At 46.3% G+C, this 20,452-nt stretch overlaps 1 protein-coding gene and 1 non-coding gene across 5 annotated transcripts in view; one reads left to right on the top strand and one right to left on the bottom strand.

Annotated features, from left to right (window-relative positions):
* Nucleotides 1-3,347: 3,347 nt before the first annotated feature.
* The window catches only part of FAM168A (family with sequence similarity 168 member A), a 199,119-nt gene continuing 182,014 nt past the window's right edge, over nt 3,348-20,452 (bottom strand). For 2 of the 4 annotated variants that reach the window (XM_060605674.3, XM_060605673.3), the window contains 6 exons: nt 19,813-19,839; nt 14,691-14,816; nt 7,605-7,747; nt 5,699-5,873; nt 4,238-4,368; nt 3,348-3,523 (listed from right to left, as the gene is read on the bottom strand). In XM_060605674.3, coding sequence (XP_060461657.1) covers nt 4,256-4,368; nt 5,699-5,873; nt 7,605-7,747; nt 14,691-14,816; nt 19,813-19,839 — 584 coding nt within the window. In that variant the 3' untranslated portion in view covers nt 3,348-3,523; nt 4,238-4,255. The remainder of the gene's footprint in view (nt 3,524-4,237; nt 4,369-5,698; nt 5,874-7,604; nt 7,748-14,690; nt 14,817-19,812; nt 19,840-20,452) is intronic. The other 2 variants (XM_060605676.2, XM_060605675.3) reach the window with 2 other exon arrangements.
* TRNAM-CAU (transfer RNA methionine (anticodon CAU)) lies at nt 9,881-9,953 on the top strand. Its single transcript has one exon. It is a non-coding gene; the product is annotated as a tRNA-Met (tRNA).

Consider the following 20,452-nt stretch of genomic DNA (forward strand, 5'->3'; position numbering starts at 1 on the left):
TATTCAGATAAGGGGATATACACTTTAGGGTCATTGCCAAGAGAGAAGAGCCACAGCAACTGTCCCGTCTCATGAGGAAAAAAATGTTTTCACAAGTGGCAGGAAAGTTATGTTTCAGGCTCTCACCACTGGGGGGCACTCCAGACTCCAGATTCCTGGGCCCCAGGCTAATGAGGAAAGGGAGTCAGGTACAAGTTGGGGAAGCCAAGAGGGTTGGCTGGTGACTAAAACCACCTGTACCCCTAACCCTGGCCACCAAGCTTGTGGTACTGGGGGCAGGCACTGGAGTGGAGGTGTCTGCATGCTGGTGCCAGCACTGTAGCTCACTATGTCATGTGGGCACACTCCTTGTCCTCTCTGGCTTGCTGGCCTTCCTAACAATGACAGGGCCCTTCCAGCTCTGACCTTCTGTCCAGCTTTACCAATGGGCCACCCAGTATCTTTAGATGCCTCCCAAAAGATGCCTATGATCCTGCCACGAATGTTCATTCTGCCAGAGGCACACTACTACTACCCCTGCTCTCCTGGACTTGTTCCCTTTGCGATGACTCCCCAAGCTTGGCCAGGCTTGTGGATCTCCGTCAAAGCAAGAGGGGGAGGCCAGCAGAACTGGGGCTCCACCATGCACACTGAAAAGAGGGTGCTGGACTTGGGGCTCTTCCAGACCACAGCCTTTCTGTACCTTGTTTTCGCCTTGGGGCCTGTCTTTGATCTGGAATTACATACTAGGGCAAAGAAAGGGTGCAGAGCATAGATGCTTTAGCCCTCAAGCCTGTATGTGCAGTCAGACTGGAGGGAAAGCAGACAAACTGGGATTCAAGTGGCTCTGCCACTTATGAGCAAATCACTTTGCTTTCCCAAGTCTCAGTTTCCTCATGGATCAAATAGGAGGAATAATCTATTTCACAGGGTTAAGCCACATGATGGATGTGAAATTGCTTTGTGAACTGTGAGGTACTAGATGTTAGTTTTTCCTTACTGGCATAGGAAGAACAAAAGCAACAGGGCCATTCCTAGGTCTCCTCCTTTTTACTTCCTCTCTGTGGTTCTACCCAGCCCACCTAGAGGTAGCAGGGTACATGGAAACCTATTAGGATACTAGCTAGCATTCTGCTCACCTTGGCAAGCTCCCTTTTCTTCTACAACCAGTTTCCTCATTTGTTAGATGGGTGTAATAACTCTGACCCCGTCTCTCTCTCTCTCAGGGCCAGTAAATTAAAGGCTGTGAAGTGCTCTGAAATCTATGAAGCACCTGACAAATGCAAAGGTTTCCTATTATTATCATTAGTATTATTTTGGCATTTTCCACACACATATGACATAATCTAGAACAACCTTCACCCACCCTTACAAAACCAGAGAGTAGGAGGAGGTATCTGCAAAAAATGGATTAACACTGGAAAACTTTGTTGTTTTAAAATGAAACCCCATCAGCACTCTAGAACAGACCATTTAGAATAGCTAGGTTTCTCCTTACTGGTCCTGCAGTTCCCTGGAAAGCCAAGAAGGTGGGTCCCCCAACTCCTGGCTCTGGGTTGGATGCTGATGGGCTTTGCCCTCCTGGGAATGCCAGACAACCTCTGAGGTCCTTCTGGCTCAAGAGTTTCCTGATTTCTTCCTCCTTTAAGGGAGACATGGGAGGTAGGGGTAAGGGTATGTCCAAGTGCATGTGAATTTAAAATGAAAAGGGTTGTTTAAAAGTCCCAAATGTTATCAATGATCCCATTTTGTACAGTAAAATGTTCCTGCACCCCCACCCACACAGGAGCTGCTAGCTCAGCCAAAAGCTGGGTGCAGGGGACAATGCTGGGCAACCTGGGCTCCTGGCTGAGACTAGCCTGGACTCCTGACTGGGGGGTTCCTCTTCTCCCATGAAAGCCCATGCCTCCTGGGCCTCATCCTTGTCCCCTTCTCTTTTCAGGAGGAGGGGCTTTTGTCCTAAAAGCATAGATCCTCCTTTTCAGCCAGCCCACTTTCTCCTTCTCCTAGGGCTGGAGTCAGGTATAGAACGAAAGTTCTAGATGTCTTCACAGAATTTCCAAATGCTATTTCTTCATTTGCAATTTCTGTTCCTGCCATTTGCCCCCATGTGACCTCTGCCCAGTCTTTAACCCCGCTTTGGAATCGATGGAGAAAAAGAGCAGAAACAAAAGCCCAGAGACTGTTCCAGAGTTCACCGGGTGTGAGTGCTGCTGACTTAATTTCTACAAAACCAAGCCAATCCATCCCTAGTTAAATTTTTGTGGATAACATGCCCCATGGTAGGAAGCCTGCATTTAATGCTAATTTACTGCAAGATCTAGGGAAGTCCTTTCATCTTCTCTGAGCCTCAGCTTCCTCATCTATCAAACAGGGGAATGGATGAGATGATTGCTAAGGTCCCATCAGTTCCATGAGTCTATGAAATGTTTATTGCTATTGCTTTTCCTTCACTATCCTGACCTTCAGAGCTGCCAGCACCCACCTGGAATGTGGTTCCTTCACTTTGGCCGTGAATGGCACAAGATAACCAAGAGCCCCACGGACAGGCTGGTGAGCCCTGGCACTGGGAAGGGCAGAGGGAAGGGAGAGAAATGCCATAGGTTCCCACTCTAATCAGGAGGAAGCATCTCATCAGAGTGGGTCCCTGTGGGCTCAAGGGCCAAGGTCTGGATTACATAGGGCATCTGGCCTTCCAAGGCTTTGGGAGGCTGGGATACCATCACCCTGCAGCTGCTTGGCAGGACTGAGGTCAAAATTACATTTTGAGGAAGTGCCAGGTCAGTTAACAACACTGTGCAAATCAGAAGGTCCAGGCCCAGACAATTTGGCGAGAGACCTTACAAATCAAAGCCAGCAGGCAAGCACCTCTCTCCCCTCTTCCTTCCCCCAGTGCCCTCCCTCCCCCCACCCTCCCTCAAGTTCTCCCAAAGAAAGAATCTGGTTTTCCCAGGTTCTCACCTGGGGTATTAAGCTGCTATGAACACTCCTACCTAATTCAGGTGGTCCTGTTCTCGGTCTGTTGCGATGGTTCTCAGAAGACATTTCCTTTGTGTCAGGACATAGTAACGTCCTAAACTAATCTTGCTCCGGAAAAATAAAGAACAATCTCCCAGAGATGTAACCTGCTCAACAGCTTTGAGTTCCTACCCTAGACCCAAGGGCCACAAGTGTTACGCTCTTCAAAGGAAATCACACCTTCAGCTGAACCATTGCAATAAACCCTGCTCTCTGCCACTAGACTAGGATCCCCGGGGACTGGATGCTTGGGGAAGGAGAGAAGAGCAGAGAGGATGTGCTTGGTCAGGAGGAGGGGACAGAGCTGGAAGGGTAGCTGCTAAGAAGGAGACATTGGGGAGAGGCAGGAGATTAGAAAAAGCAGCTTTTACAAAAACCAAAAATAAAAACCAAAACCGTTAAAGATGCATAAAGTGACCCTTGCACTTCCGTTGTCTCTTCTTGCAAATAGAGGTGGTGCTGCTAGGGAACTGCTCCAGCACCTGTGTAAGACTTGAGTAGTTGCATACAATGTGTGACTCCAGATCTGAGGAAGGAAGAGGAGAGCCATTAGTGACCATGATATTCCTGTCAGGCCATTTCAGGAAGCCACTGGATCCCCTCCCCTCACTGTGGGAGCCCTAAATGGAGCCCTCTGTGCCTCCCTAGTGGAGCTGCCTGCTTCCTGTCCAGTGCCCAGAGCTCCTGGAGGACGTGCAGGGTAGGGGAGATCAGGAGGTAGGGCAGAGGTATTAAAAGTTGATGTCCCTCAGGAGCAGTCGAGGGCAGTAAGGAAGCTGGTGGGTGGGGGGGATGTTGGCCCAAGGTCTCCAGCCGCCCCCCTCCCCCGCTACCATCGCCAACATCTGATTAAGGTAAGATTGCATCTGAAGAATGAGGACCAGAGTTAAAGGAAGTCTAGAGACTGTAGGTAAAGAGCACAGAATTTAGCACTAGAGGGCTGGAGTTCAAGTTCCAGCTTAATTCTTACTGGTTAAGTGATGTTGAACTATCCATTTATCAGTAAAACAGAACTAATAATCCTCATTTCACAGAGCTGCTCTAAGGATTATGAGATAACATACGTAAAGTATCTAGAACATATGGAAAGTGACAGCTATCATTAAGGGTAATATTACTGAACTCAGAGCAGGAAAGCAACTGGTAACTGTCACTGGCCCCTACCAACACCTGTGCTTTGCTAGGGGCGGTTCTGGTATTTGGTCATCCTCCTACCTCTCCCAGCCCAGGCCCCACTCACTTGGATGGGCTGCAGGCTTTACCAGTGCGGGGGCACATAGCTGTACGCAGGGGTCCCTTGGGCCCTGTATGTTGGCATGGACACAGGGTGTGCCCCAATCGCGGTGTGCTGGGGTGCAGTCAGCAGGGTACCTGAGCATCCAGAGAGAAGAGTAAACCCAGTGAGGCTGTCCCAGGGTGCTGGGATGAAGAGGATGAAGCCATGGTCTTTCACACAACTGCTCCCCAACCTGGGCCCCCCACCTGCTCATGAACTTCCTGCCCCTCCCACCTTGCCAAGCTTCATCTCGTTAGGGAAAATTTTGCTGATACGCCAAGACAGAGTCAATCACTCATCTTCAGTGGCCTCCTTCTACTCTTCTTTGTATGCTTTTTGTAATCTACCGAGTGGAAATTGTTGGTTTATATGGTTGTATTTCCCATGGGCCCTGCTGTTCCTAAAGGCAGGGCTCTGGTCTGATCTATCAGTAACTGGTCCACAGGACCAGAACGAAGGCTGGCACCAAGCAGATATTCGATAGCTTGCTAACCAGATTTAGGGAATGAGGCCTCAACAACCCCTTACATTAGGGGGCCACATAAAATCCCAATTCTCACCCCCTGCCCACTAGACCCCTTGTACCCTCTTCCCTCAAATGATTCTTTAAAAGTTGGGTCTCTAAAAGTTATCCACAACCCTCTTGTCATCTCATGCTCTTCTTTTGAATGTCCGCCGTGCACCCAGAGACTTCCCTAAACTTACTCTCCCAGTGTCGTCTCCATCCCTATCCTCAGGGTTCCTGAAGGGCAGGGCTCTGATGTGATTTCTGGAGTAAGCCAGAAATGGAAAAGGGGTCCCTCATGCCTTACAATTAATTATTGGACAGGGGCTTAAGCTTCTGCCTGCTCAATAACATTAGCCCCGTGCACTCCCTTCTAGAACCCTGCTGCTACCAGAGTATTAGTGCCATCATCTTTCCTCTAAATGACAGCCTCCCCACTGACCTACCTGCTTCCAGCCTCTCCTATATAACTGTGCCTCCACCCTGCAGCCCAAGAACGTTTAAACCAAAACCATCTCTCCTCTGCTTGAACCCCTTTGCTAGCTCCCCATTACCTAGAGGTATTCGAGTCTCCCCACTTTACTTTGCTGACTCCTCCAGCTGCTCTTCCAAACCCATGCCCCTTTTTTCTAAGGACCTTGGACCATTTCCATTCTGTGAACGTGTTATGCTCATGTTCCTTCCACCTGGACTGCCCTCCCCTCTTCCATCTCTCTGGTCAGCTTCTGTTCACCCTTTAAGGTCTAGCTCAGTATGTCCTCCTCGGTGACATCTTTCTCATCCCTATGGACAACATTCCCAGAAACCCCCAGAACACAATTTCTCATGCTATGGGACACTCGATTCCATGACTGTGTTCTCCAGTCTGTCATGAGTTTCTGGAGAAGGGGGATGGACACTGACATAGATGCTGCCCTCACCTGCTGACATTGCCATGGTGGTGCCGGCCACCATGCCCATGGCCACACCGTTGGTCCGGGGGGCAGCAACAGGCGCTGGGTAGATGGCAGAGGGAATGCTGTTGGGCTGGACAACCGTGGTGTGGTGGATGACGTGGGGCTGGGCAGCATACACCGGCTGTGTGTAGTAGGCTCCCTGAGGGAAAAGAGGCCGAGGTCACACAAGCTTTTGGAGATGTGGGGTAGGACATGGGGAGGAGGAAAAGGGAGGGGGAGCCTGTTCCTCCCAGACCCTATGGGATAGGGCCAGATAAGCATGGACCTAGAGATACAAGGTCTGGGCCCCAGTTGGGATTCTGTGTCTGTCTTACTACATGACTCTGGACAGTGCAGTAACGGGCTCAGCTTTTCGTTATGAATTACGAAAAATAAGGCTCCAGCCCTGTCCTGCTTTGCTCCTAGGGTTGCTATGATGATCTAATAGGGTAACAGCCCGAATTCTGACATTTTAAAATGGTTGGATCTTACTGCAGTGTGCTTCTATGAGCTGCCTAAAATGTAAGGGCAGGGACCACAGTCAGTGAGTGAGAATATGGATGGGGCTGGTGAATCCAGACCACTGTGTACATGCACATGAGGAATTACCAGAGGGGCGATCACACTGGTGCGAGTACTGCCGTTTTACCTACTGGGGACTGTCACAAATGCAGAGCATTTCCCCAGATGTCTCTTACTATTTCTCTTTAGGCAAAGAGGTGAGGATGGAGACAGTTGTCTTAGGTGACTTCCCACTGCCTAGATCACAGGGCTGCTTCCTGCTGCCACAGCCCACAGGCCTGGTGACCTTTGTGGGGAGTAGACACAGCCCCCTGGGTCATCTTACTCCAGAGCTTTCCCAATGCCTCTACTAACTAATGACAGGAGCCTCAGAATATGGGTTTATAATCCCAGAGGTCTGAGAACATAGTGCAAAGCAGCCTACCACAAACCAGAAAAACGATCTCCAGCCCACTGTTCTATCTTTTAAAAGTTTTGCATTCTATTCTACAATGTAGCTTTTCTTTAAATCAAAAAGTGTTCTCCTCACTACTTAAAAACCTCATGTAGAACTGTCAGCCGAGAAAAAATGTGCCATGTGGTATGCTGGAGCCTCATATAGTCCCTGTCATAGCCATCCCCTCAGAGTACACACATTCTCTCTAGCTGAAAGAGCCCAGATGGGGACACTAAGGCACTCAGAGAAATAACTTACTGATGGTCACACAGGGAACTGGTGACAGAGCCTGAGAACTTATCTCCTCCCTGTTCAGCTCACAGACTTTATCAAGGAAGGGTAGGTGTGGGGGTTAGGGAGAGAAGCCCAAGACACATGGGGTCTCATCCTGACTCAACCAACAGCTCCCTGTGTGACCTTGGACAACTCACTCTCCTCTGGGTCTCAGCTTCCCCACTTGTATAAAAAGGAATTGAGTGGAGTGCCTGGGTGGCTCAGTCAGTTAAACATCCAACTCTTGGTTTCAGCTCAGGTCATAGTCTCATGGTGGTAAGACTGAGCCCTATATTGAGCTCCACACTGGGCGTGGAGCCTACTTAAAATTCTCTTTCCCTCTCCCCCTCATTCTCTCTCTCCAGAAAAAAAAAAAAAAAAAAAAAGAAGGAATTGAGCTAGATGATTTCCAGGGGCCCCTGCTCCTTTGACATTCTGGGCGCTATTCATCTAAACGGCTTCATGCATCACCCCTGAGGGGCTGAGGTGGGGTGAGGGAGTCTGTAGACTACAGGGCTACCATTTCTATGATATAATAATGGCAAGTGGTCAGAGCCATGAACTTGCCTTCCCTCTCTTCCTTACCCACCCCCAACCCTCCTAGGCTGGTCACTCCTTTACCTGCAGAAGTGGTGGGCCCAGGCTTCCACATGCACCTACCTGGGCATACAGATTCTGCTGGGGGTAGGCACTTCTGATTGGATACATGGCCGTCTGATAGGGGTTGGGTGATGGGGAGTAGGGGGGTGGAGCAGTATTACTCTGGGTCGGTGGGACCTTGTACGGTGTCCCTGCAGTATATCCTGTACCAAGGCAATAAGAGAGACTTCCAGTTAGTTGACAGAACATTGTCAGAAGGTAGCAGGTCCCAGTCACGACTCCCCAGACAAGGATGGGCTGATTCCAGGCTGGAAACACAGATGAGAACAGTGAACAGGGCTCCACCCAGAGAGCCTTGGCCCCAGAGGCAGCTCCCTCAGTCCTGGTGCACAGGGCACACAAGTGATTCTGGCATCTTGTATTTTTCTGGGTCTCAGGCGTATGACATATAAAATAAGAGGCTGGAACCAGATGATCTCCTAAGGGACCCTTGCAGCTCAGACAGTTTGGGATTCTGTCTACATGCTGTGAGACAGGCATGTACACACAGACAGGAGACCCTCCGCCCACTTGCCCTTTATCGCACTCTGTCTTCCTGCTTTTCTGTCTCCTCACTCAGCAGCCCGGGTGTCTTCTGCTGCTGTTTCTCTTTTGTTTTCCCCCTTATTCTTTTTCTCTCCTTGTATCTCTCTCTTTGGAATTCTCTCTCCCACATTCCCCTTCTTCCCTGAGAGGGTTAAGGTGAAAAGCCCACAGAAAACACCATTCAGAGCCAGCCTTTCCCCCCACTCCTGGGGCTTGGAGGGAACCACCTCTGCCTGAAGTCAGGGGTCATGAAAGTTCACATCAACCTGAAACCTAGGCCCCAGGGAGCTCACAATCAGTGACTTGATTAAACTGTGCTACCTTTGACTGTTCTGGAAAATAGAGTCAGATCCTATGTCCACAGGAAAAAGCTGAGACATAAATCACCCAGGAACAAGACTATGTACTCACAGAACACAAAATGAAATGATTCTATGGAAACCAAGTAATCATCAAGTGACCCCTAACTCTCTTACTTTATACAATGGGCTCAGAAAGGGCAAGTGTTTTTACAAACTGCTCCTTCTTTCTAAGTTGAAGGGACAGTGCCAGAAGACCTTGGCTTTGGATCTCCAATGGGGTGTTGCTGATACTTCTTCCCTGGGCTTCCCATCCAGGCTCAGCCTGGTTGGTACATCACTGACCTTCTCCTGCCTCAAAGTAAGGTCTTTCACCTACAAGATGCTCACCAAGGACTGTCAGCAACGTGGTGCTGATTCTGCAAGAAGAGACTGGGGGGCAGAGCAAAGAGGGGTGCTTTATTGGAAGAAAACAGACCAAGGCTTCAGTTCAGGCTTTTTTTTTCCAATTTGGTGTGCCTATTATCAAGTGTCTGGGCTTTAGTTTCCTATTTTGTTAAATCAGAAGGCTAAGAGTGAAGATCTCCTCCTGAACTAAAATCCCATTTTTCTAAAGATCCTAGGTCTCTTTTACCCTATCCCCGAGTAAAAGCAAGCTGCTGTAAGGTCACAAATCTGTCTCCATCCACAGCACTGGCCTGGCGCCCGCCGCCCCCACCACCTCCCCGCCCCTGATGAAATACTCAGTAGGACATGAACGCTGCTATTTGGTCACCAAAAAAGGCACCACCGAAAGGCATCCTTGTCCTCTTCCCTGGAATCATGTCATTTACTTTTCCATCTGCAGATCCATAGTTTATTCCATGAGAAACTGGTTTTGTGGTCAAATACATTTGGGAAATAAGTAGCAATGAAGATGGAGTGGAAAGAATACATTCAGGAGAAGGTAGCATTGTGAAAAAAAGAGAAACTAGACATGGAGGTGCGAATCAGCTGAGAGAAGTCTGGAGCAGATTCCTCCAAGTTTCTAGATTGTGGCACTAATTATGATATGTGGTCAAGGCAGGTGAAGCAGATACTGCAGGGGCAGACAGAAGTCTAAGTCTGTGATATCTACAAGGAGCCATCTGAGGGGCACTTCACCTTGGAGGCATGGTTTTTTAATCTGTAAAACAAAGGTGGAGGTTCTCAAAATGGGCGTGTCCCAAGACTGTGCGATGAACTATATCATTCTGAAGGATTTTAATCACTGTTTAAAAAAAAAAGTGCAGTAATGTAGAATAGAGATAAATAGGTTTGTTTTTTATTCCATGACCCTGAGAAGTTTTAAAATGACAGGATGAACTATGAATCTCCGAGATAGGGATATGCAGGAGACTATTTACAAATTTAATTTACCACTGAATCTTTTATTCACGCTATTAACATTTAAAACAGGCAAACTATAGGGGCGCCTGGCTGGCTCAGTTGGAAGAGCATGCGACTCATGATCTTGGGGTCATGGGTTCGAGCCCCATGCTGGGTGTAGAGATTACTAAAAAATAAACCATAAAATTAAATAAATAAATGAATACATAAAACCTGAAAACTACAGTTTTTGTAATTGCAACTTATCTTGGTAAGCAAAGTTTTATTGTAACAGCCACGTCCATTCATTTACTTCTCAACTATGGCTGCTTTCTTGCTACAACGGTAGTTATGACAGAGACCATATGGCCTGAAAAGCCTACAGTATTTATTATTTGGACTTCTACAGGGATAGCTTGCTCAATCTGATTTAAAGGAATAAAATAAGGTTATGAGGAGTCCAGCCAGAGTGGAGAGCATCTCTTTTCTATGCAGAAGGGCAGGATACCCTTGAATCCTAAGATACCTGTCTCTGAAAGCTATACAGCACAGAGTAGCGGTTATGAGTAGTCTGGAGCCAGACTGACTGCCTGGGTCTGAACCCCAGCCCTGCTATTTAACAGCTGTAGAAAACAGCAGTCTCCTCATCTGTAAAATGGGGACAACAGTACCTATTTCATTGGGTTGCTGTGATAAATACATTAATTAATAATTGCAAAGCCCTCAGAATAGTGCCTGACACATTAAAAGCATTTCGTAAAGGTGAGCTATTATTCTTTTCTCTCTCTCACTGTATAGAGAAACACTTAGTAAGCTTCCTACCCTGGCGGTGTGCAAGCAGAGACTGGTCTGAAAGACTACAATAGAGAGGTTAAACTATGACTTCCATTGTGTGATCCAACTTGGAACACAGACTCCAGGATTCTAAGATTCTAAAACTGTATGGTTTAAAATACCATGACTTCACAATTCTTTCAAGTTAATAAGCCAACGATACTGGCAACTTTCCTTTATGTTCCCCAAGAATGTGCTCTGGAATTTCTATCCCTAGGGGAAGGCTGCTCTATTCCTCTATGCCACAAGGACAATCAACCACCTTACAAAGTATTGAGGTTATCTCTCTGAGGAAAATCAAAAAGCACCAAGAGTCTGCAGGAGAATTTGGTTTCCAAGTCTAAGAATAACTTTTTCTGAAAATGTTTCCCTTTCTTCATGTTATGAAATGAGATACACATATACTCAGAATACAAATCAGCAGCCAGAGTACCCTTGGCAGCCAAAAGATGATGCTGCAGAAGAAGGCCTTGCTCATTTGTCCAGACAGTTTGAGAAGGAAGAAGCAGAGCTAGAGATCATTAAGCCCCCAACACAGACATTTCACAGATGAGATGACGGACAGATGAGATGCTCTGAGACAGAGCAACTGCTCGCCAGGACTCAGGACCCAGTGCTCCTTCCTCCAACTACAGTAGTTCTCAAGGTTTCCACCTGTGTTAAGAGGCTGCAGGAACTGCCTGGGCTCCCATCCTGGGCTTTGTCAGTGAGTCAGGTCAATTCTTCTCTCAAGGAATACCCTCATTTGGACTGGATAGTATCAGAAGGCATTCTAGTGTTGATATTCTAAGTCTCTGAGTATTTCAGTGAGACTTATGAGAAAATCACTGCAGTGGACTTTCTACAACTGACTGACAGTCCTGTCTGCACCACTGAGGATTATAAAGTCCCCTGGAGCTATAGCCTCAGCTACCTTGGGTAAGGCAAAATTTAGGATTTGTTATTCTGTGCATCTAAGTAAAAGAAGCTATTGGGCTTGATGATGCAAAAACAAACAAACAAAAACAAAAAACAAACTCACTGATTTTGCTGAAATGAACTTAGACTCAGCTCCCTCACTGGAGGTCTGGCACTTGTGAATGGACTTCTACCTAAGTCTGAAGGTCACAGGATTAGGACTTTGGAATGCTATGCCTTCAGGACATTAGAGACTTGCATTCAACTTTTTACATTTCAAATGAATCTGGAGCTGAGAGTGAGGCAGCGACCTTCCCGAAATCGCACAGCAAATCAGTGCAGAGCTGGCTCAGAGTTCAGGGCTTCCCATGACCTGGGCAGCGGTTCCTTTCTGAGTTATAGGTCTCTGCAGTCCAATCTTGGACATCTGACATTTGGCCTTCATGTCATCATTTCATTAAAGGCAATACTGTGACAGAAAAAAGGGAATTAGATCACTAGAAGTCCCAGCTCTGCCTTCTGAAAGAGGCTTTGTTTATGAGGCCCTATTCTTTCTCTCAGGTCCCTAACTATAATTTTAGGGTCCATCAAACAGGAAAATAAATAGAGTCTGCACATTAGTGAGATAAAAACTGTTTTAGCCCTCTCTTCAATCCTTCTGCACTACCATAAATCTTTTTCAGTTGGAGAGCCCCTACCACCTTCAAAGGCATTGATCCTTACATCAAGGATGCCTTTTAGACTAATCGGTTTATTGACCATCAGATTTACATGTCTGAACAAAGCTCTATGTCTGAGTCTTGCCTTGACCCCCAAGTCTCCTTGTTGATAGCCGAACAAGAGAGTGTGGAATAAGTAGGAGGGAGACCCAATTACAAACAGCCTTAGCAAGTGTTGGTAAAATTAAACTGAATTTGTTAAAGTGCCCTGAATTTTCTGTAGCAATTAGAAGCCACAAAATCTGTGTCGGGAGGAAGCCTGGTGGGAGTGGGAGGGGCAGGTGAGCCAACCTCTATTTAAAAATTCCACAGGTTCACACACTACTGGCTTTAAAGAAAAGGGGCACATTGTGGTCCTTTCCAGGGACTGTGACAGCCTGTGAGGACAGTGGGAGGTAGCTGCAGGACATTTCAATGGGACTTCAGGAAGATTTCAACACAGGAGAAGGTGAAGCCTTCTAATATTCAGACATTCTCACTGTAGAAAGGGTTGCCTGTGGAGGGAATGAATACCCTGGAGATATATATGTGAGCAAAGGCTGGCTGGTCAACTACGGGCAGGGTAGCTAGAAAGGTCCCTGCTAGGGTGGTGGATATTGAGTACACAGCACCCTGGTGACAGAATCAGGAGTCTAACAGCTAGACAGAACTTTCAAAGGTCCTAGTCCAGCCCCCTCATTTTACAGTTGGAAAAACCAAGGTCCAGAGCATGGACATAAATTATCCAAGGTTGTACAGAACCAAGTCTAGAATCCAACTCTTCTGGTCTCCATCCCAGGCCTCTTTCTGCTAAACTATAGTAGGTGTGTCTATATGCATGTACAATCACGTGTGGGTTTAGGAGAAAATATGTATATGTATAAGCCCATTTACATATATGTTTGCTCAATTCTACCTGAGGTACCTGAGAAAACTCCCTACTACTGCCATCCCTCTCTTAATGAGTACAATCAATCTCATGAAAAAAGTCAATAAACTTAACCTGAAATTTAAACCTGAGTGATATCTTTTTAGTTGTGCTGCTTGCTACTTGGATGACATTCGACATATTACCTTTCTGAGCCTCAGCTTTCAAACCTGAATAGAAATCCACCATAATAGGACTATAGTGTAGATTAAATGAGAGGGTGATAATGAAAGCAAATTCTCTAAAGGTGAAGAGTTAGGTTGTTTAAATGTAAGTTGATGACGACATCTAGGGACAACAGTAACTAAGGAGAAAATAACATTGGGTATTAAAAAAAAGAAAAAATGCAGCATATTCATTTAATCCACTTAACAGATTAATAATTTACTGAACTACAAACTATCAGGCTTTATCTGCAATATCCCTCTTAAGGGTATGTCAAGCTTCTGCTGGCACAACTTAAGAAAAAAAGCACTCCCCACAACCAAAGCCAGCCATTCCTCTTTGGGACAGCTCCAACAAGGCACAAAGTCTTCCTTATATGGAGTCAAAATGCCACTCAGTAACTTCTAAACACTGGTCCTCATTTTACCCACAGAGACATCTTGTATTAAAAATCAGGTGTGGGGGCACCTGGGTGGCTCAGACGGTTAGGCGTCCGACTTCAGCTCAGGTCATGATCTCACAGTTCTTGAGTTTGAGCCCTGCATCAGGCTATGTGCTGACAGCTCAGAGCCTGGAGCCTGCTTCAGACTGTGTGTCTCCCTCTCCCTCTGCCCCTCCCCTACTTGCACTCCGTCTGTCTCTCTCTCTCTCTCAAAAATAAATAAACATTAAAAAAAAAGTAAACATCAGGTGTGAAGGTGAAACCATCAGTCACCCCACTGAACCTCAAGATGAACATAACCAATCTGATTGGCCAGATGGTTTCTGTCTTCCCTGAGGATTCCCTGTACATACCTTGCTCTCACAGTGTAGCTTCCACTTGGAGAATATTTCTCATGCAGGGGGCAATTCTGCCTCCCCAGGAGACACTTGGCAATGTTTAGAGATATTTTGGTTGCCATAATGAGGGTTTGCTGGCATCCAGGGGGCGGGGAGGAGGGCGGGGCAAGGCCAGGGATTCTGCTTAGCATCCTACAATGCACAAGTTAGCCCCCTACAACAAAGAATTTCTATCTGGTCCAGATGTCCATAATGGCAAGGTTGTGAAACCCTGTGCTAGCTAGAGGAGCCCTCTCTGTCCAAAGGTCCACAGGCCTTCAAATGTTCTTTCCCTTAAAATGTAGTAACAGTTCTTCCCTTATCAAACTTGTTGGCCAGGTGCATACTTCCTCCTCCCTCCCTCACTGCTTTGTGTCTCCCCAAAGCCGGGTACATGATCAAAGAGGATGACCTTCCCTGTATGAGGAAGGTCAATTTTTTGTGTGGGTAGGAGAACCTCTTAAAATAAGTGTCTTATAAGGTCAGTTTTAAAAGTGCCCTTTCCTTTCTTTCTAAGAGACAAATCAGTCCCAACCAAGGGGAACAAGGAAAGGAGGAGACAGGCTGTATTTACTGAAAGCCGCAGAGGATGCTTGGTAAGTTCGGTTCTCGGTCCCGGTGTCCACTGGGAGGTGGAAGGTGCCTTCAGTACCACAGGAAGACGAGTTCTGTGGCCAGGCCTGTTTCATCAGCAGAGTTGCTTAAGGGAAGACACAAGAATGGCATTAGGCAGAAATAAGAAGTGGGCACCACCAATCACAGACACAAAGCAAGGGTCTTGTGCTGGATGGAAACATATAACCCAAGGGGCCCTGTTCAGACACACAGGATGGTTCAGCCTTTCTGAGATGGGCGAGTGGGTTGCGGGGAGTGCTGAAGTGAGCTTCCAAATGATTTGAAACCAAGGAAATCTGAGTTTACACTAAGAAAGCCAGGGTTTTCTATCCACTACCAAAACCTTATGAAGATGCCTATGAATACCACCTCTTACTGACATTCTGGCCTAAGGCTCTGGGATATTCCTTAGCCGCTTTCTTATGAATATGTCACAACTTGGAGCCTTTGACTGTGTACTGGGCCACATCAACCAAGTACTCATTTTTCATGTCTGAAATCTCACCTGGGGGGTATTTAATAAGTTGTTTTCAAAGAGAGACCTCAAAAGAATTATCACGTGACATGAACCTTGCTGGACTGCCATCTCTTTTAAAGGGACTGAGCTGTGGCGGTTCAGGAGGCATAGGCTGTCCACGGGGGCTCTTCCCATTCCTTCTTCTTCTGTACACCCAGCTGGAGCCAGACAGATAAACATCTTGCACACCCTTTATACCTCCTATTGAGGTGCTGCTGTGCCCCACCTGAGATATCTCATCATGAATTAGAGATGATCTGCTGGGCCATTAAGAAATTCTATGTCAAACTTGGGATAGGTGTAAAATAGAGATGAGGCCCAGTCTGAAAGAAATCTGCAGACACTTCTCAGGTTCACCTGAAGCTTAGCCTGGGAAATTTGAAGGATGATGTTTCATATGATCTGGAAGTGGGGAATGACTCAAAAAACTTACCTTCATGGTATCCTGTGGGGAAGGAGAGAGGAAAGAGGGTTTCAAAGGGGGGAAATGCCTAACTTTTTAGAGATTTCTGTTGATATACTTTCTCCTAAAGGAGAAACCATTCTTGACCCAAATTTCTGTTTAGAGTAGGAAGAACAATTGTAATAGTATCTTTTCCACTCAAATAACATCTTGGGTATGAGGGGTTTTAAAGAACATTAGCAGGATGTGGGGGCTACACTGGCAATAGTTGGATATACTGGAAACATTTTAACAAGGGGCTAAGGTGCAGCACGGTGGCATGAGAAGTATGCCTGTCCACTCTGATTCTGCCAGGGCAAGGACAGCCCGCCTCCAGAGAGATCCCATAACCCCTCTGCCCATCCAGGTAACAGGTAATGCCTCTGGTTCCTTCGGCCTTGGGAGTACTGAGGCCAGAGGAAGAGGTCAAGGACCCTGCTGTTTTGCCAAACTAAGGCTAGAAGTGTAGCTGTTCTAGGCTGACTCTGCGCTTGCATTAATGGCCCGCAATATATACAGCAGATGCTGAGAAATGAGAAGGAAATCATGGGCAGGAAAGTGACACTAAAAGGAGAATTCTGGCAGAAGAAATGGACACCCAGCAGAATTCCATGCAGAGTCCAAAGCCTTTGCTGGACACCAAGACATGGCTCTGCAAACAATACAGGAGGAGGGCAGTCAATTTTAAACAATTACCTTGAGTTTCTTTTCCCTGGGGTGGGAGCAGGGGGTGGGGATTAATAAAGGATCCAATTAGTGTTGAAAAATCTTATCAAGATGTCTCCAAATTTAGAATCTGCCACTCAATGTGGCTGGAAAGCCCTGGTCACTCCAAACAACTTCCTAAAAAGTGAAACATGTAATTCTGAGAAGTCAGATGTCCTCAAGACCCTACAGGGTTCCATCAGGGAGCAGAAGGCCTGAATTTAGCCACAGAAAATTTGGATGTCCTGTTCCAGGCCAGTTTTTTCCCCCAAGTGGTGCATACTTCACCATAATTTTCATCATAAGCCAAAAGTCTGACATCAGTCTGAAGGACTGCATGACAATTAAAGCAAATCAAGATTAACCAAAGAGTAACTGAAGCCTACACTGCACTCAGCACTGAGGGGAGCGCCACAGTGGACAGGAACACATGTGGGTCATGGTCACCGCACACAAGGTATTTATGGGCTAGCTGGGGATGCAACACAGCCACACGCCAACCAGAGAGTGAACAAGACAGCATTATGCACAATAAAATAACATTCCAGATTAACCAGGAAAGAAGCAAGTGCGACTGTGCCTTTGATTATGTCTTATCTAACTGATCAAGTGAACTAAACTGTTTATGTCCTGAAGAAGTGGGTATTTCCTTCTGGTTTCATTAAAAAAGAAGAGAAAACAAATATTGGGATTTTCTGTGTTTCTCTCTATATTTGAGTACTTTATAATTTAAAACTGGACAAATATGAAGGCTACAAAAACCAACAAATATTAGCTGTCAACTTGACTTCCTCATTGGTCTGTTGTATTGTGCCATATGATCTTCCTCTTCCATGTACAATTCTAAAGTAACCCATTCTGTTGGTGGTAGCAACTGAGAGCTCAGTTGTGGGATAGCGACAATCCAACTGAAACTTTAGAGGCACAGTAATAGAGGAGGCTGCTCTGACAGGCATGCCTGCTCTTGGGTGCCATGAAAGGTACCAACTCCTAGAAATGTTCTACACTTTCAACTAGGTGGTAGTAAAATACAAGTGTATACATATGTCAAATATTACTGAGCTGTACATTTGAGACTAGTGCACTTTATGTACTACTGTATATGTATTCTTCAATTTAAAAAGGAGAGAGAGAGAGAGAGAGAGAGAGAGAGAGAGAAAGGGAGAAAGAAAGAGAGAAAGAGAGAGAGAGAGAGAACACACCCTTGGCAGTGAAGGGCCATGGCCCAGTCACAGCATGCTGCCCACATCCAGGTGCTGGGTTGTTCACTTCCCTGGATACGGGGCCCTCACGCCCTCTGACACTTTGAACAATCTGTTAAGCACACTTACAAGGAAGAGAGGCAGCAAGGGACCATCATCCTGAATAATGCAGTAGGTCAGGAAATCTGAGTTCTAACCTGGGCTGTGCCACTTACTAGCTGGGGGACCTTGGGCAAGTCACTTAATCTTTATTTTGTTGTCTCATAACACAGCAGTAATAACTTCTCTCTGATTGCTTCATATTGTTGATGTGAGGATCAAAGTGAAGTGTCATCCAGTCTTAACAGTTTCTAATTCTGGTATCTGCTCGTCTTCCATCCCCACAGTTATAGACAGCTCTAATTTAAGTTCTCATCAGCTCTTCACTACTGCAACTGCTTCCTCATTGTTCTGTTTTTACACCTGCCAACTTCAATCTACAAACTGCAATCAAGAGACATTTCTAAGACCTAAACCTAATCACAAAATCTTAAGAACACTCCACGGTTCTCCACTGCCTACAGGCTAAGACTGAACTTCTTGTGTGGCATTCAAGGCCCCTCATGATCTAGCCCTGTGATCTCTCTAGTCTCTCACTGTTCTCACTTTCCAACCCTACACTATAGCCACACAAACTTTATCATTCCCAGAATATGCCAAGGAGTGTCACAGCACATCTCTGTATTTTTGCTCATGGTTCACTCTTCTTGGCCTGTCTTTCCCCAAATGCCACCTGGTAAAGATTTATTCAGCCATCAATCATGAGCTTGCCTCTACTATGAAGTCTTTTCTTTTCCCCACCCTTTGACCACAGCCCCTTCATATATCCCACATGGTTCGCTATCCCAGTTTCTGTGATTCTTAGAAACCCCTGTACTTGCTGGCTTGTCTGTCTCCCCCACTAAATTGAGTTCCTTTAGAATAGGGACCTTGTGTCACTAGTCTTTATCTCTAAAGAGCCAGTGCAGGGTCTGGCACAAAGCATTCTGTGAAGAGAAGAGCTCCGCACATACTTTTTAGTATTTCTATTTCAGATGTTATAACTAGAGGGGTGAGAAAGCATGAGAACTTCTCTCACTTTTTATGGAATCTTCTGTCCAAGTTCATTGATCCTGAGGCAAACAAAAAATGGACTCTCCATAAATGATAAGAGAAACAGGTCTGTGACTGGCAAAAATAATAAAATTATAAGAGGACAGACTGCTAACATTAGAGGGAGCTGAGAGAACATCTGTAACAAAACACTATCTATGGCTTGGAGACATTAGCAAATTGCCCAAGATCACCCAGCCCACAGCAGTGGCAAGGAGAAATTTCACAGCTCATCTCCTGAAAGATGCGCCATACACAAATTCAATATTCAACATCCAAATAATTCAAGTTTAAAAGCTGAGAAAGTGTGCAGAGATTTTAATGAAAACATTGTCCTGAGCAGCCCAGGTGAGAGTAGTGAAAGTGGCAAGTCCCTCTCATGGTCCCTTACTGTCTGTGACAAAAAGGACCTAGTCCAGTTACACTGCTGGGACCCTCACAGGTGCCCAGAAGTTCCCGTGGTGCTTTGGGCCTGGAGTCCACACTGCCCACTTAGTTAGCACACTTGGCCCTCACCTCTCACCATCCAGGAAAATGCCCTGAAAATGAGCTAGAGCTCAAGATTTGGGCTAAGGGAACAGATTGTATCTAAAGTCAACCAGGTCTTTCAAACATGTCAGACTGCCAATGGAGATGGAAAATCTGATCCTGGGGCAGATTGTTTTGGGGTTCTTATAGGCATGATCCAGGTACTCCTCCACAGGAGCTGCCACAAAGCCAACAGAGAGGAGCCATACAAGCTGAAGAATTTTGTTCACTTGATTGTTTGAATTCAGCAGCCAGGTTAGGGTGAAAGTTTCTGACCTAGGTCAGATGGGACCCCGGAGGTGAGGAAGGGGAAAGACGCCTTTTAGTGCCATGATCCTTCATTGCTGCCCTAGGGGACGGTTCATGTGTGTCTCCAACCCATGATTTTGCACCATCAGACATGTTCCTGCATGCTTTAGGAACTGCTGCTGAGCCACCTGGGGGAGCCCAAGCCTAAGGGATGGGATTTGGGGAGGGAAGGAGAGGGAATCTACTGTTGTTACGAGATAACACATTCATAGGCCATAATACAGATGAGGAAAAATAGCTCTCCTACCATAAGCTGAATGCAGGAACTGAAACTCTGTTGGATAGAAATGTTAGTTGAAATTACCACTAAGAACTTGTGCAAAGTAGTATACATTGCAGTTACAAAAACAGACTGTCTCAAGATAGCAGTTTCCCCCAGGCTACATAAGAAACAGTGAATGCACAGGGCGTGAAGTGTCTCTACCCTGGAGGGAATGACAGACTTGCCATCCAGGAAAGCCCATTCATTGAAGAGAAGCACTCTTCCTTGACGCCACTGCATCTTCCAGGCATCTGACCCAAGTTAGTGCTCTTGAACTGCAGAGGGACTTCACACATGACAGAGGCTTTGTGTGTGAGAGGAAGTAAAGGTTCAGGGTTCAAAATCATCACCTTTGGCCTCTGAAGAGCTCTCTGTAAAGCCCCAGAGGGCTAGGACCAATGCAGAGGTACTTCATCACTTGAAACTTCTGGGGAAGTGAGGTGCTACAGGAGGGGCTGTAGGGTCAGACAGACTGGGTTTGAATTCTGGCTCCACTGCTTTTTAGCTGTGCAACTTGGGACAAGTTATTTAACCTCTGAGCAAAACTGGAGGCAGGAAGATTCAACTCACACAAGACTAAAGTAAAAATTAACATCTGTGTCACGACTCACACACTGCCTGGAAT

The sequence above is a fragment of the Panthera onca genome, chromosome D1 (genome assembly GCF_046562875.1).
Source record: "Panthera onca isolate mPanOnc1 chromosome D1, mPanOnc1 haplotype 2, whole genome shotgun sequence".
Classification (NCBI taxonomy): domain Eukaryota; kingdom Metazoa; phylum Chordata; class Mammalia; order Carnivora; family Felidae; genus Panthera; species Panthera onca.